This window comes from Carcharhinus amblyrhynchos, chromosome 14, assembly GCF_965287045.1.
Source record: "Carcharhinus amblyrhynchos chromosome 14, sCarAmb.v2.hapA, whole genome shotgun sequence".
NCBI classification, from domain to species: Eukaryota; Metazoa; Chordata; class Chondrichthyes; order Carcharhiniformes; family Carcharhinidae; genus Carcharhinus; species Carcharhinus amblyrhynchos.
Window position 1 is genome coordinate 19,742,753 of NC_137337.1, and position 15,416 is coordinate 19,758,168.

Genomic DNA, 15,416 nt, shown 5'->3' on the forward strand with positions numbered 1-15,416 from the left:
ACAATAAAGGAGTAGAAATATAGTACCAAATCAGGACAGTGTGTAGTTTGGATGGGACCTTGGATGTTGTGATGTTCCCATGTGTCTGCTGCTCTTGTCCTTCAAGGTGGTAGAGGTTATGGGTTTGGAATGTGCTGTTGAAGGAGTGTTGATGAGTTGCTGCAATGCATCTTGTAAATGGCACACAGTGGTGCCCCTGTGTGTTAGTATTAGAGGTAGTGTACGTCAGCCATAATCAAAATGAATGGTGGAACAGGCTCAAAGGGCCAAGTGGCCGACTCCTATTTCTAGTTTCTATGAAACCTAGCTGTTGAAACATAACTGTGTACATACATCCAGCTGCCTTTTAATGTAAAGTGAGTACAAGTAAGAAGTGTTCATTTTCTCATGAGTTTAAGTTTCGATACTGAATTTATGAAACACCTAGGGGGCCCATACAATCGTCTCAGTGTTTTTCAAATTTGGCAACATGCAGCTCTGAGTTAAATTCCACTCAGATTAAAGTAGTGTGCACTCAATGGCAGTTCAATGTATCAGTTTTCCCTGTACACTTCCCAAATATTAACGCATAACATACCACTACATCATGAACTTTTAAAATGTTTACATCTGAGTTTTACATATAAAAGCTGGGTTAACTTTTGCTTCACTACCTAAAATAATTTTTCCAATGTGGCATCATTGGAAATTAGACAGGGATGCCTGCTGCCCACTCCTCACAGTAATTTACTGCAAAGATCTAGGCCACTTGTACCTGACCCTCCTGCTGCATGTAGATGAATGGAGTGTGGGGATGGAGGTGTGGTCAAATGGACAAGGCCTGAGAAATGAGGTCCAACATAAAACTGGGCACTTTAAACTAATACAGCGAAAAACTGTTTATATGAGGTTACCACAGGTCGAAAGCCATCATGGACACACACCAGAACTGCCTCACGTATTGAACAAGGGCACTACATCTTAACAATAGGGAAGCCATCATGACCCGAAACCCATCAGAAGACACTCAGCCAGGAGACATTATGATTATGTATTCCCTAGTTTCGGCCAGACTGCCTGCTATTAAAGATACATGTGCAACTAGGATGAGCTGGCTTAACTTCATTGGGTGTTGTGAGCCCCCAGTGTATCACTCCATTGGCCAAAAACCAGCGAACATTCGAAGGAGGAAGGAGGGAGAATAAAAACAGCCATATTCAAGATAAACTTCAGCAAAGACTCTGCCAAAACCTACTGTGACCTGAGGCAACAAAAGAGAGTGTGTGCGAGATCCACCTTCATACTAAGAGGACCTGAGTTCATCTGTCGCTGTGAACTCAGTGAATTGAATCCAACAGCCCAATCGATTTCACCAGACTGGGTAATATGTATTTCTTAGTCTACTTTGGGGAAAGCTAACTTAACCTATCCTGTAAGAATTGTTTCTTTAATCTGTCCATGAATGTTTTCATTAAAGCTAAGTTTGAACCACAGTCCTTTGTCTGTCTCATAATGTAAAGACACTTGCGTAAGTGTAATAAATTGGTCAAAGTCATTATAAAATATTTCACAGACGACATTGGGGAGATGGCAGGGAGGGTGGGAGGGGTTTGGTGGAAGTATACAGCAGTTGACCCTGGGAAGGCTGTCAGATTTACTCTACCTCTGTCGTAAAACAATGCAACTATATGGTGCCTTTAACCTAACATGGTGTTTCACATGACCACAGTCAAACGATCAAATTCCGTCTCAAAACAATGATGTTAAAACTATTCATCGAGCCTTGGTGTTTGTTGGTTTCAGCCTGTCCTTTTGGTTAGATACAACTTTGTTGGAATTCGCAAACGAGATCTTGATCTGTGGCTTCGGCTGGTTAGTTTCTCCCGGTTTGCCCTGAATTTGGTCAATGGTGCCAGCGAAAGCTGTCGCAGAGTCCATTTGCGCTACTATTTGTGCAACATCTTTCTTTTCCACGATGAATTCCTATTGATAGCAAGAGAAGAAATTTGTTTCAACAAGCAAGTTTCTACGTCCTAACGTTATATTAAGTTTATTATTTCATATAAACGCAAGTCTTTCTTCTGTGAAATTAATGGGAAATGTCCCAGTGTAAAGTCTATTTACAAGTAGGCTAATATTAACACTGCAAAGAAGTTACTGTGAAAATCCCTGAGTCGCCACCCTCCGGCACCTGTTCGGGTACACTGAGACAGAATTTAACATGGTCAATGCACCTAACCAGCACGTCTTTTGGACTGTGGGAGGAAACCGGAGCACCTGGAAGAAACCCGCGCTGACATGAGGAGAATGTACAGACTTTGCACACACAGTACCCAAGCCAGGAATTGTACCCGGGTCCTTGGCACTGTGAGGCAGCAGTGCAAACCAGTGTGCCACCGTGCTGCCTCCAATATTGACTGCCAGGAGCTCCTTGCACTGCAATGGCCTCTTCGAATGCTTTACATTATTTAGGTGTAGCACTTCTGATATGTGAAAGATTTTTAGATGTAGTGCCTTTGATATATAAAAGGTGTAAGGTGTAACAAGTCATATCTTCTGCTCAGGGCATCTTGGGAAGAATATTTTTACTATTACATTCATATGGCTCTTGGGGTGATTGCTCTAGTGTTCAAAACAACTGATAGAAGCTGATCTAAAATTAGGAAAAACCTTCCCATCCAACAACTTTCAATGATAAAAGTCAATGACAGGTTGCATTTATATGTCACTGTAAAATAGTCCAATCTGCCTCAGAGGAGTGTTACCAAACTAGGCCATGTAAGCTGCCCAAAAGCTTGTCAAAGAGGTAGGATTTAAGAAGCGTCTTAAAGGAGCAGGGTGAAGCAGAGAGGAAAAGGCAGGTGAATGGATGGAAATACAAATCAGCCCTAAACTCACTGAAGGGTTGAACAAGCTCAAAAAGCTGAATGTATTCTTCCTGTTTTCGATGTTCCAAACAGATTTAGGGAAGAAATTTCAGAGATCAGCATCTAGGCAGTTAAAGACACTTCTCCAAAAGGTGAAGAAGTGAAAATCAGGGATGTCTATCAGGTTGGGTTTGGAGGAGCATAGAGATCACTACAGTTGTAGGGCTAGAGGAGGGTTACAGAGATATTAACTGGCAAGGATATGGAGATCTTAAAACAAGGTTGAGAAAAATAATTAAAAACTTGCCTTGATCTGCATATTTATATGATATCACTTCAGGAGTTCCTCAGTGTATTGCCCTGGACCCAATAATCTTCACTGCTTTGTTAATGCCCTTCCCTCCAACATAAGGTCAGAAATGGGCAGTTGGCTGATGGTTACATAACATTCAATATAATTCACAACTTCTCAGATACTGATACAGTTTCTGCCTGCATACAGCAAGACCTGGACAACATTCAGCCTTGGGGTGACTGGTGACAAGTAAAATTCATATCACACAGTGCCAGGCAATGATCATCAATAGAGAATCTTCCTTGACATTCAACACTAACACCATTACTGAATCCTCCAGCACCAACATCCTGGCAGTTACCACTGACTAGAAGCTTAACTGGACATAAATACTGTGGCCACAACAGCTGGTCAGAAGTTAGGAATTCTGCAATGAGGAACTCTACTTTTGACTGTTGATTTTATTTTTAATGGGATGTGAGCCAGCAAATGAAAGGTGATGGTAAGCTGCCTTCTTGAACCACTACAATCCATCTAATGCAAGTACATCCATGGTGCTGGTGCAAATATTTTTTTCTTCATTCATAAGATGTAGAAGCAGAAGTGGGCCATTTGGCCCATTGAGTTTGCTCCACCATTCAATGAGATAATGACTGATCTGACGTGATAATCCTCAACTCAATTTTCCCATCTTATCCCCGATTCCCTTACTGATTAAAAATCTGTCTATCTCAGCCTTGAACATACTTAATGACCCAACTTCTGCAGCCCCCTGTAGTAAATAATTCCAAATTCATTACCCCCAAGAGAAGAAATTGCTCCTCACCCCTGCCTTAAATGGGCAACCCTTTATTCTGAGATTTGTCCCCTGGTCCCAGACTCTCCCACAGGGGAAACAACCTCTCAATATCTACACTGTGAAGATCGCTGAGAGTCCTATATATCTCAATAAGGTCACCTCTTACTCTTCTAAACTCCAATGAGGACAGGCCCAACCTACTAAATCTCTCCTCATAAGGACATCCCTCCATAGCTGGGGTCAACCCAGTGAACCTTCTGTGGTAGGCCTCCAGTGTCAGTATCTTTCCTTAGATAAGGGGACCAAAACTGTTCACAGTGTTCCAGGAGGAACTTGAAAACAAAAGATGAGAATTTTTAAGTTGAGGCATTGCCAACCTGAAAGCTGATGTTAGTCAATAAGCACAAGGCTGATGAGTGGATGGGACTTGGTGAGAATTAGAATACAGATTGCAAAAGTTTGGCTGAGCTAAGGTTTATGGGGGATGCAAAGCAGGAGGTTGGCCAAAAGAACCTTGGAAGAGTGGAGTCAGGGTGCACCCAGGGGATTGAGTGATGTTTCAACAGCAGGCAAGCTGAAAGACAGGCGGACTGAAATACAGGTGGAATTAGGCAACATTACCGAGATGAAAGCAATTTACATCGATAGCAGATTTAAACATTCTGACCTTCACCATGTCCAGTTTTTCCAAAATGCCAATTTCTTCAAATATCCCATAATGCCTCATGTAGCACTGATCTGCCAGATTATTAATAGCCAATAAGAGGGCACCAAGCCCTTTACTCTATGTAGAGAAAGAATAAAGAATGAATCAACATGTTGAAAATGTCAGTAGATTGACAGTCTTCTACAGGAAAGTCACTTTGGCCGAGCATTACAGATCTCCTCCAACTGTTCAGATTATATCAGTATATTGGACTGAGCCAATCTGACAATCGAAGCATGGATGCCCCTTCACAGTTTAGCATCTTGAACCTATAAGTGGAGCTTACAATTTCAGCAGGGGTGGTATTAGGTCAGTCGGCCATTACACATGCAGCTCCATTTTCCTTCATTAACTTCAATGGAAAGCAAAATAGGGCAAAGTGTACGATAGATGGCCCATTTGCTATTGCCGTTTTTATGACTTCACCAATGCTTTAGAGTGCTATTGTGGTCAACACCAAGTCTACCAAAATATATTTTTAAATAAACAAAAGGAGGGAAATCAGTGATTTATAATGAATGATATTTTTCCCTAGCCAACATCTCTGACAAAGTTATCCTCACTGCCAAAGGGCTGGATTCCTTCAATTCCTTGGATAGTGGAACTACTTCTCTGGCACAAATGTCTCCATGAACATTTTGTTCGGAAGAGTTTTTATTTTAAGTTTTGCTCCTCAAGCTGCCTTGCCTAAAGCTTTAAAGCTTCCCAACTGGCAGAAAACAGGGAACTGGAAAAACGCACTTAGTTTGTGCATTCAAATAGGTCAGAGCTAATATTAAAACTTGCATCTCTAGTACGGCAGCCAGTGATGTTTCAGGGACCCAGACTACAAATTAAAAGCTCCGCATGTAACAACTGTCGGTCACTTCACAGCTTTCACACCTAAAATTGTCAAAACAAAGGGCGGCACAGATTAGTGACTGGCTAGTCCCCTTCTTACAAAGTGTATCCTCCACTCAGAAAGCTGAGGAACAGGAGATTCACCAATTAGGTTAAAAATTAAATGACAGTATCTTTTTGTCCACTTATTATTTGACAAAGTGATTCAAATGCCACATTTCATTTGGTGAATAACATTTTTCATGGTACGAAATACTGAATCCTACTTTGTCACTGCCATTTCTCCTTGATAACCTTTCGAATTACCTGGTGAATAAAATTGCCCCTGTGAAGGTTTATTTTCATTTCCAGCCGTTTATTCCTCTCCTTTACTTCGTCGCATTCCATTCGACGTACTGCCAGTTGACTGTTTATTGTCTGTTTAAAAACAAAGGTTTTTACACATTAAGCCAATCAAAGGATTTTTTCTCATTTAAAAGAGTAAAGGAATATTTTCATTTACCGCAATGAAAGAAAGCAAAAATAAAAGGGAATTACAGCCAATTACAGAAAATGCTGGAAAATCTCAGCAGATTTGACAGCATCTGTGAGGAGAGAACAGAGCTGACGTTTCAAGTCTGAGGTGGAAACGCGGGCGTTGGACTGGGGGTGGGCAGTAAGAAGCCTCACAACGCCAGGATTAAAGTCCAACAGGTTTATTTGGAATCACAAGCTTTCAGAGCGCTGCTCCTTCATCAGCAGTGCTCCAAAAGCTCGTGGTTCCAAATAACCCTGTTGGACTTTAACCTGGAGTTGTGAGGTTTCTTACTGTTTGAAGTCTGGATGACACTTTGTCAGACCACGAGATGAAACAATCTGTGGCTGCATTAACATAGAACTGAATGCTGTCGACCCATTATTTACCAACGTGCCAGGGTCAAAATATCTGTAGGGATAAGTAAAAATAGCCAATGTATAAATTTTATGCCACAATTCATTGGGGTTTAGAAGAAGGAGGTGATTTTATTGAAACATAAGATTCCTGGGGGACTTGACAAAGTAGATACTGAGAGAATGTTTCCCCTTGTGGGGGAAATCTAGTATTCAGGGAATCAGTTTCAGAATAGTGGGCCGGCACAGCTGTTAGCACTCCTGCCTCAAAGCACCAGGGACCCAGGTTCAATTCCTGGTTTGGGTCATTGCCAGTGTGGAGTCTGCACGTTCTCCCCATGACTACATGGGTTTCCTCAGGGTGTTCCAGTTTCCTCCTACAGTCTGAAAGATGTGCTGGTTAGGTGCATTGGCCATGCTAAATTCTCCATCAGTGTACCCGAACAGATGCTGGAGTGTGGCGACTTGGGGATTTTCACAGTAACTTCATTGTAGTGTTAATATAAGCCTACTAATAAATTAACTTTAATTATTCCTTCATTAATTAAGTTTTACTCACCTCGATACATAATTCATTCCCAAATGGAGCCTACTATTTACATTGCCAGATCGTATTTAAAGCACAGAAACAGGCCATACAGCTCAGCAGTTCCATGCTGGTACTTTTGCTCCAAATGAGCCCCCTCTCAACCTTCTTCACTGAACCCCATCAATGTATTTTTCCCCCTCTTGTGTATTGCTCTTAAATGTATCTGTGCAATTTACCACACTTACTTCTTCCAGTGGCAAGTTCCATATTCTCTGGGTCAAGACATTTCTCCTGAATTGACTGTTTGGATGTAATAGTGATTTTTATAGAGCTTGGTTCTGGTCTCTCCCAGAAGTGGAAATATTTTCTCCGTGTCAGGGTGGCACAGTGGTTAGCACTGCTGCCTCGTGGAGCCAAGCACCTGGATTCAATTCTGGCCTCGGGTCCCTGTCCGTGTGGAGTTTGCACAATCTCCCCGTGTCTGTGTGGGTTTCCTCCGAGTGCTCCGGTTTCCTCCCACAGTCCAAAGACGTGCGGGTTAGGTATTGATTGGTCATGCTAAATTGTCCCTTAATGTCAGGGGATTAGCAGGGTAAATATGTGGGGTTACAGGAATGGAGCCTGGGTCTGGGATTGTGGTCGGTGCAGACTCGATGGGCTGAATGGCCTCCTTCTATGCTGTAGGGATTCTATGTCAACCTTACCAAACCCTGTCATAATTATAAAGTCATCTTAGCAACACACCCCTCAATCTTCTCCTTTCTAGAGAAAAGAGCCCTTTGCCTACTCAATCTTTCACCATACCTCTCAGTTCAGATACTATTCCAATAATTATGTTGTGCACCTTTGCCAGTTCCTTTAGATCATCTATGTTACATGGAGACTGGAGATTCCATTTCCAATTCGGGTTTGGGAATGACCAAGTCCCTACCCTGGGGCAAAATCTTCAAATGCAGGTGTCCCAATTGGACTGGAGGTGAGCTCAGTGGCGCCGAGTGTTATCAGGAGGCGGGAGTTAGCTGCAGCTCACAAGTGCCATAGGCAGATGGCAGACAATATAGGGCCTGCCACTGTCTTACAAAAGAGAACAGGCAGCACATCGAGGGCCAGAAACCTCATTATGTAGAAAAGTGGCCACACAGCTAACTGGGTGCCACAATGGCATAGTGATTAGCACGGCTGCCTGACTGCACCAGGACCCAGGTTTGATTCTGGCCTCGGGTGACTTTGTGGAGTTTGCACGTTCTCCCAGTGTCTGCATAGGTTTCCTCTGGGTGCTCCGGTTATCTCCCACACTCCAAAGATATGTGGATTAGGTAAATTGCCCTTTAGTGTCAAGGGGACTAGCAGGGTAAATTTGTGGACTTACAGGGATAGGACCCAGGTGTGATTGTTGACAGTGCAGGCTCGATGGGCCAAATGGCCTCCTTCTGCACTGTAGGGATTTATGAAAGACACTGATCCAGAGCAAGATTCCTCAGGTCCCAATTTCTTTTGCATAAAAAAGCCTTAATTTCTCTTTACACCAAACGTGCACCAGACTGTTCCACGATTTACAAGCCTTCTCATCCTCGCTAGTCTTTTAACAAGCTCCTCAAGGAACTTAACAGTCTGTAAATTGGTGAAAAGCGGGTTCCTGGCTCAATTCCCCCTGCCCACATAATGAAAATCCCCACATAGCATGAGTGCACTGGGACATTGACATGATATTTGGAAACACTATTTTCAAAGCACAACTGCTCTTGTTGTGACCCCTACGGACAATTGAAAATCTCGGCCAATTACTATTTAGTGCAACAACAACCTTACGCATAAGGAAAATAAAATTAATACCGCAGCCAAGAAAGAAACTCAAAATAAATAACAATTTGAAAGCCTATAGCTAAAAAACAGGTACATTGATAAAAAGCTCAGTAAATGGAGATGTGGTACGTTTGATTATAAAATTATAACAACAAATGCTCATACAAAAGAAAAACATTGCAGATCCAGGAAATCTGAAATCAAACGAGAAAATGCTAGAAATATTCAGAAAATTTTAAAGCATCTGTGGGCAGAAAAGCAGAATTACGTTTCAGGATGATTGATCAACTCATCAGACCCTCAGTTCCCCACTATTTATTTTTGTGTGTCTTTTGCTACGAAGACAGATACAAAATATTTGTCTAACGTCTCAGTTATTTCTTTATTTTTCGCTATAATTTCTCCTGTCTCGGTCTCTAAGGCTCCCATGTTTACTTTTGCTACTCTCTTCCTTTTTACATCCTATTCAAAAACTCCTACAATCTGTTTTATATTTCAAGCTAGTTAACTCTCAAACCATTTTTTCTCACTATTAATTAACTAATTAGGTCATCTTTTGCTGATATCCAAACTCCCCAATCTTCAGGCTGACTTGGCAATATCATACACCTCTTCTTTTTAATCTGCTGCTATCCTGAACCTCTTGAGTTAAATTTTTGCATGGGATGTGGACATCACTGGCAAGGCCAACATTTATTAACCATCCCTAATTGCTCTTGAACTGAATAGTTTGTCAAGCCATCTCAGAAGGCTATTAGAGTCAACCACATTACAATGGGTATGGAGTCTTTGTAGGCCAGACCAGGCAAGAAAGGCAAATTTCCTTTCCTAAAGGACATTATTGAACCACATGGGCTTTTCCAACAATCAATATCAGTTGGCATGATCACTAGACTTTATGTTCCAAAATTAAATTTGAATTCCAACAGCTGTTAGTGGGATTTGAACCCAGGGCATTAGCCTGGCCTCAAAAGAGAAAACACTGGAAAATGTCAGCAGGTCTGGCAGCATTGCAGCATTGACAAAGGGGTATCTGGACTCGAATCGCGAGCTCTTTTCTCTCTTTACATATGCCGCCAGACCTGCTGAGATTTTCCAGTACTTTCTCATGTGGTTTCAGATTCCAGTAACCGCAGTAATTTGCTTCTATTCATTAGCCTGGCCCTATGGATTACTAGTTCAATGACATTACCCTTACACCACTTTCTCTCAAATTGACCTTTTTTCCTATGTGCTTTTGTTCTTTAATAGGAATCTAGATTCATCAAAAGGTCTCAAATATTTCTTTAAAGGTTCACCATTGTTCATCCACAGTCGCAACTTTCAATCCAATTTCCCAGTCTATCTCAGCCAACTTGTGTCTCATACCCAAGTAATTCGCTTTATTTAAGTTCAAGACTGTAGTTTTGACACATCATAGATGTCGAATGGGAATAAATGCTGAAAATCTGAAATATAAACCCTCCAATGAACAGCAGGTCACTAAGAATCCAAAAAAGAAAAGGGGATTTATTTCTGGTGGGACCCGCCCCACCCAAATAATTTCTTTACTTTCCCCTTTCCGATACAAAACGATCTACTCAGCTTTTCCATCCAGTCAATAAAATTAGTATTATCGCATCACTGGATTCGAAGAATGCGTAAACACACTGTTGGTCTCCCTTTATCTCCAAAGCGCCATAAAATTTCCTGTCAGTCGATTGATAAAATAGTTTTCAGAATCCATACAACATGGAATAAATCCCATACCAGTTTTGTGGTATTAAATTCTTGACGCAGAGTTTCCAAGTTGTGTTGGCACTGTTCCAGCTCATCTGACAACCTGCCGAGGTTACTTATCAAAGTCTCATTGGTGGTTCCAAGGGTTTCATGCTTTCGAATGATACTCATCACCATAGACTCTGAACTGTACTCCAAGTAGTCTGGAACATATAACAAGATCAAAGCAAGGACTGAAATTTTTCATGGTCACTTTATAGAAGGAACAAACTATTCTAGTAACTATTATATGTCAATAAAAGCATGAAACTGCATAGAGGCAATCACTTGCTGTTTCTAATTATATGCAATGCCTTAGAGATGACAATCAACTTTTGGTAGATGTCCTCCAGAGATATGTAATTTTTAAAGTTTTCTCCTTGCAAAACATTTCTGGCGTTTCCCTGAGGGTTCTGCCAGCCCCCACCAAAGTTTCAGGAACAAGCCAATAGAAATCCTGTGGAAGTTCAGGACAACCAAAGGTTACTGCATTTTAGCTTGTTTTGAAGATCTTAAAAAGTACACATTCACTATCGGCACATGGGTCAATAAATCAAAAACAAGCAGAAGTAGTGACAGCAATCAGCTTATCCACCTTTGCTTTATTATTAACTGGACGGCGATAGGAACTGAGCTCAGCCTGTCTCACAGCACCAGGGACCCGGGTTCAATTCCGACCTCAGGTCACTGTCTGTGTGGAGTTTGCACGTTCTCTCTGTGTCTGTGTGGGTTTCCTCCAACGCTCCAAAGAGATGTCAGTTAGGTTGATTGGCTGTGTTAAATTGCCCCTCATGTGTCAGGGGTGACTTAGCAGGGCAATATGTTAAGGGGATAGGACTTGGGTGAGATTGTCAGTGCAGACTTGAGGGCCAAATGGACTCCTTCTGCACTGTAGGGATTCAATAATTATTTGAGAGAACTTGCTTCCACTTTCAGACCAATCAAAGACATGCACTGCCCAATTTCTGTGAAGCTGCAAACACATCATTCAAATTAATGGGCGGGATTTTCATGCCGCGCTCACCCCAAGGTCGGAAAATCCTGTTTGAGGTCAACAGGCTTTTGCATGGTCTGTGTCCCGCCCACTACGCTTCCCGTGGTGGGAAGGATGGAAAAATTCTGCCCAAGGTCTCTAAAAGATATTTTGTTGCTTTTGTTTAAAAAGGTCGGGATAGTAATTTGCACTGGAAGACTTTCTCCTTGCCTTTCCTTCTCTTTTAAAGAGTGAACATTTCCTTGAAATGTATATAACAATACATGTTAACTATAAACCCTGTACTTACTTTCAGGCAAATCATCAATGACCTTCAGGAGGTAATCTTCATAAGCTTTGTATTTTGACACCATCCTCTGCAGTTTCTGCTGCCTGCGGATAGTTAGAAAAATGAATAAACTTATTCAATTGAGAAAAACCTGCTCTCGAAAGTTTGCCAATAGAATAAATTACACTCTATTTCTGATCATTCAAATTCATCCAATAGTTCTAATTAAGCAGCTGCATGAACTGTATTCAAATGCCTCTAACAATTTCAATCAGGAGATCAGAAAAAGATGTTTGAACACAGGCCTGGAAAAACACGGCATTATATTTTGTTCTTTGAGTTGGTCAGCAAAGAGTGCCAAGGAGCAAAATGGAATGCAGTAAATGAAAACTGCACAATTAGAACATTCCTTTACATTTGTCACTGCCATGACAACAATGACAGCAGGGTGGCTCAGTGGTTATCACTGCCACCTCACAGTGCCAGGGATCCGGCTTTGATTCCTGGCTTGGGTCACTGTCTGTGCAGGATCTGCGTGCTCTCTCCGTGTCTGCGTGAGTTTCCCTCTGGGTGCTCCAGTTTCCTCCCACAGTCCAAAAGACGTGTTGGTTAGGTGCATCGGCCATACTATATTCTCCTTCGGTGTACCCGAACCGGCGCCAGCGTGTGGTGACTATGGGATTTTCACAGTAACCTCATTGCAGCTTCCGAAGAGGTAAGTTCAGAGTTTCCCATGGCTCATTAACTCAGATCGGCGGTGGTGGTGGTGGGGGGGACGCAGGATAGATCATTCTCTGGTGGGGAGGGTGTGGGAGGAAGGACGCACAATCATCCTCTGGTGAGAGGGGGAGAGAGGGAGGAGGGAGGCCCCGATCGCTCTCTGGCTGGGGGGGGGGGGGGGTGGGGGGAGGAGGAGAGGGAGGCTAGATGGATCTCTGGTTGGTGACGGGTGGGGTGTGGGGGGGGGGGGGGGGTGGGGGGGAGGCGGAGGACTCTGTCACTCTGTAGGTGATCAGTGAAGTGGGGCGGGGGAACCGTTGCCACTCTGTGAGCGATGGGGTGGAAGGGGGACAGAGGGTCACAATCAGTTTGGGTAGTGGGTGGATAAGGGGGACAGTCATGTTGTGGGGGTGGGGCCATATCCATGGGGACCATCGTTCCCAGGCCACTTTATCTGCTTTTTGCGGCCCAGAAGCGATGTGACAGGGGCACATTTTTCAATTTTTTTTGCACTATGCACAAAGCTTCAATCGGAGCTGCAGCATTTCGGGTGCGATAAACCCCGCCAATAGCACAACTCAGACCCGCAATTTTTTTTCAGGCTAAGTGTGTACGAGGCCACCTGAGACCAGATTTCCAACTCGGATCTGAATTGCGCCCAGATTCAGCACTTAGAATGAAAATGGTAAAATCGGGCCTGTAGCCATCAATGTAGAGTGATTGCAACGAAAGATGTTGAAGAAGCCAGAATGAGTGCAATTATCTCTCAGGGTTGTCGGACTGTAAGACAACACAGGGATTGGGAGGGGCTAGGGGTTAGACCATGTGAGGATGAGAAGGATGAGAATTTTCAAACCAAGTTGACGTCTGACCAGGAGCCAGGGTAGGTCAGTGAAAACAGGGATGATGGGGGGGGGGAAAGACATATCAGGTAGGGCGGGGAAGGAGAATTCTCTGGCTGTTCATGCTAGTGGGAATCTTCAATAGGTGTTGGAGGTGGGGGGAGGGGGTTAGAATTCACAATGCCAGTTGGTTTCCCTCTCCATCCACTGCTGCCACTGTTCTGTCATGTTGCCGAACCTCCCAAGTGGTTTGTGTCTTGTAGGACCAGATGCAACCCTGGTGTAACAGAGGCAGGAATGAGGCTTTCTGCAACAGATTCACTGAGGCAAGGGCAAAGTGATGGAGGTGGTAACGTGCAGTCTTGGCGATGACCCAACTATCAGAAAGGAATGCTGCATTCTAGATGATGCAAATGAGAAGAAGGAGGGGGCAGAGGCAAGATCCTTGAGAGACACCAGAGATAATGGTGAAGGAACAGGAAGGGAAGCCACTGAAAGTGATACTCAAGCTTTTTTGAAAAAAACTCATTCATGGGATGTGGGCTTCTGTGGGAAGGCCAGCATTTGTTGTCTACCTATAACTTCTCAACAGCTGTTAACAGTCAACCCCAACACTGTGGGTCTGGAGCCATATGTAGGCCAAACCAGGCAAGAATAGCAGATTTTCTCCCTAAAAGGACCAGGTGGGTTTTAACAACAATCAATGATAAAGTCATTGTTACTGTTGCTGAGACTAACTTCCAATTCAGGTTTTTGAATTAAATTCAAAATTTAAATTCCATCAGCTGCGGCAGGACTTGAACCCATGTCCTGAGGGTATAAGCCTGGGCCTCTGGATAACTAGTCCTGTGACAATGCCAACATTTCTACCATAGTTACCATTAGATAGTTCAAATTGGAACCGGGTGAGAGAAGTGCCACCCAGCTCGAACATTGGAGGAGGCTGGCGTGGTCAACCAGGCCAAAATCTGAAGACAAATTGAGAAGAACAGGCAAAGATGAGTTACCTCCATCATATTCACACAGATGTCATTGATGACTTTGATAGCAGCTATTTCGCTACCAATGATGAGGGTGACTGGAGGGAATCAAACATGGAGTTCCAGAAAGGACAGGCAGAGATTTGGGAGGTGACAACATTTGCAAGGATTTTGGAGAGGAAAGGCATCTAGGAGCTGGTGCAGTGAATTTCATGGACTATGGGACATTTGAGGAGGAGTGATGATGACTTATGTAAGTAAAGTTTATTTATTAGTCGCAAGTAAAGTTTACATTAACACTGCAATCAAGTTACTGTAAAATTCCCCTAGTCGCCACACTCTGGCACTGTTCGGGTCAATGTACCTAACCAGCTTGTCTTTCAGACTGGGAGGAAAGTGGAGCACCTGGATGAAACCCACGCTGACATGAGGAGAATGTGCAAACTCCACACACGAAGCTGGGATTTGAATCCAGGTCTCTGACCCTGTGAGGCAGCAGTGCTAACCACTGTGTCACCGTGCAAAGGATATTTAAACAAACTTACACCAAAAAATAGCCAAAAATACAGAAAACTGTTGGGAAACATTGTAGTCAAATTGAAAATATTAAAACGATAGCTATATTTTCCCACTTGTTGGCAAAACTTGTTACATTTGCACTAAATCTTTCATATTGGCAACTAGAGACAAATACACCTACTGGAGTGATAGAATTGAATGGCACTGTTGAGCTTTCTACCTTAAGGCACGTGTGCAGCAGACATTGACCAGTATATCAAGCAGGAAAAATAGAAAGACTGGCCCTGCAGCATAATTGGCATGAAAGCTACTTGGCTCAGAGCAGATCATTCTTTGGCAGTGTGACAATCACAACCAAGTCCATCAACTGAGAATGATGCAGAATAAACGCACATGATGACACATGCTCACCGAGGCAAGCTACGGCTAAACTTGATTCCTGACCAACAAAGACCCACAGGGATAGTCTAACATTTGCCAGGCATTAAGAGGGACCAGGACCATTTGAACTTTTATACCATAGAGACCTACAATGTACCCACACAGGGACGGCAAATGAGTCACAGTTCAGGTTTTATTTTCAAAACATTTTTCCGCAGAAAAGATTTGGAAAAGAATTATAATTATGACTAAAGTGCATTCATACA

The 15,416-nt window shown here is 42.9% G+C and overlaps 1 protein-coding gene across 1 annotated transcript in view; it reads right to left on the minus strand.

The window, feature by feature from the left end:
- Positions 1-1,584: 1,584 nt before the first annotated feature.
- Positions 1,585-15,416, minus strand: part of ccdc197 (coiled-coil domain containing 197) — a 41,273-nt gene continuing 27,441 nt past the window's right edge. Inside the window, exons 5-9 of the mRNA XM_080202357.1 lie at positions 11,730-11,812; positions 10,438-10,610; positions 5,793-5,903; positions 4,608-4,724; positions 1,585-1,962 (exon numbers count right to left, since the gene is read on the minus strand). Of these exons, the coding sequence (XP_080058483.1) occupies positions 1,753-1,962; positions 4,608-4,724; positions 5,793-5,903; positions 10,438-10,610; positions 11,730-11,812 (694 nt within the window). The 3' untranslated portion in view covers positions 1,585-1,752. The remainder of the gene's footprint in view (positions 1,963-4,607; positions 4,725-5,792; positions 5,904-10,437; positions 10,611-11,729; positions 11,813-15,416) is intronic.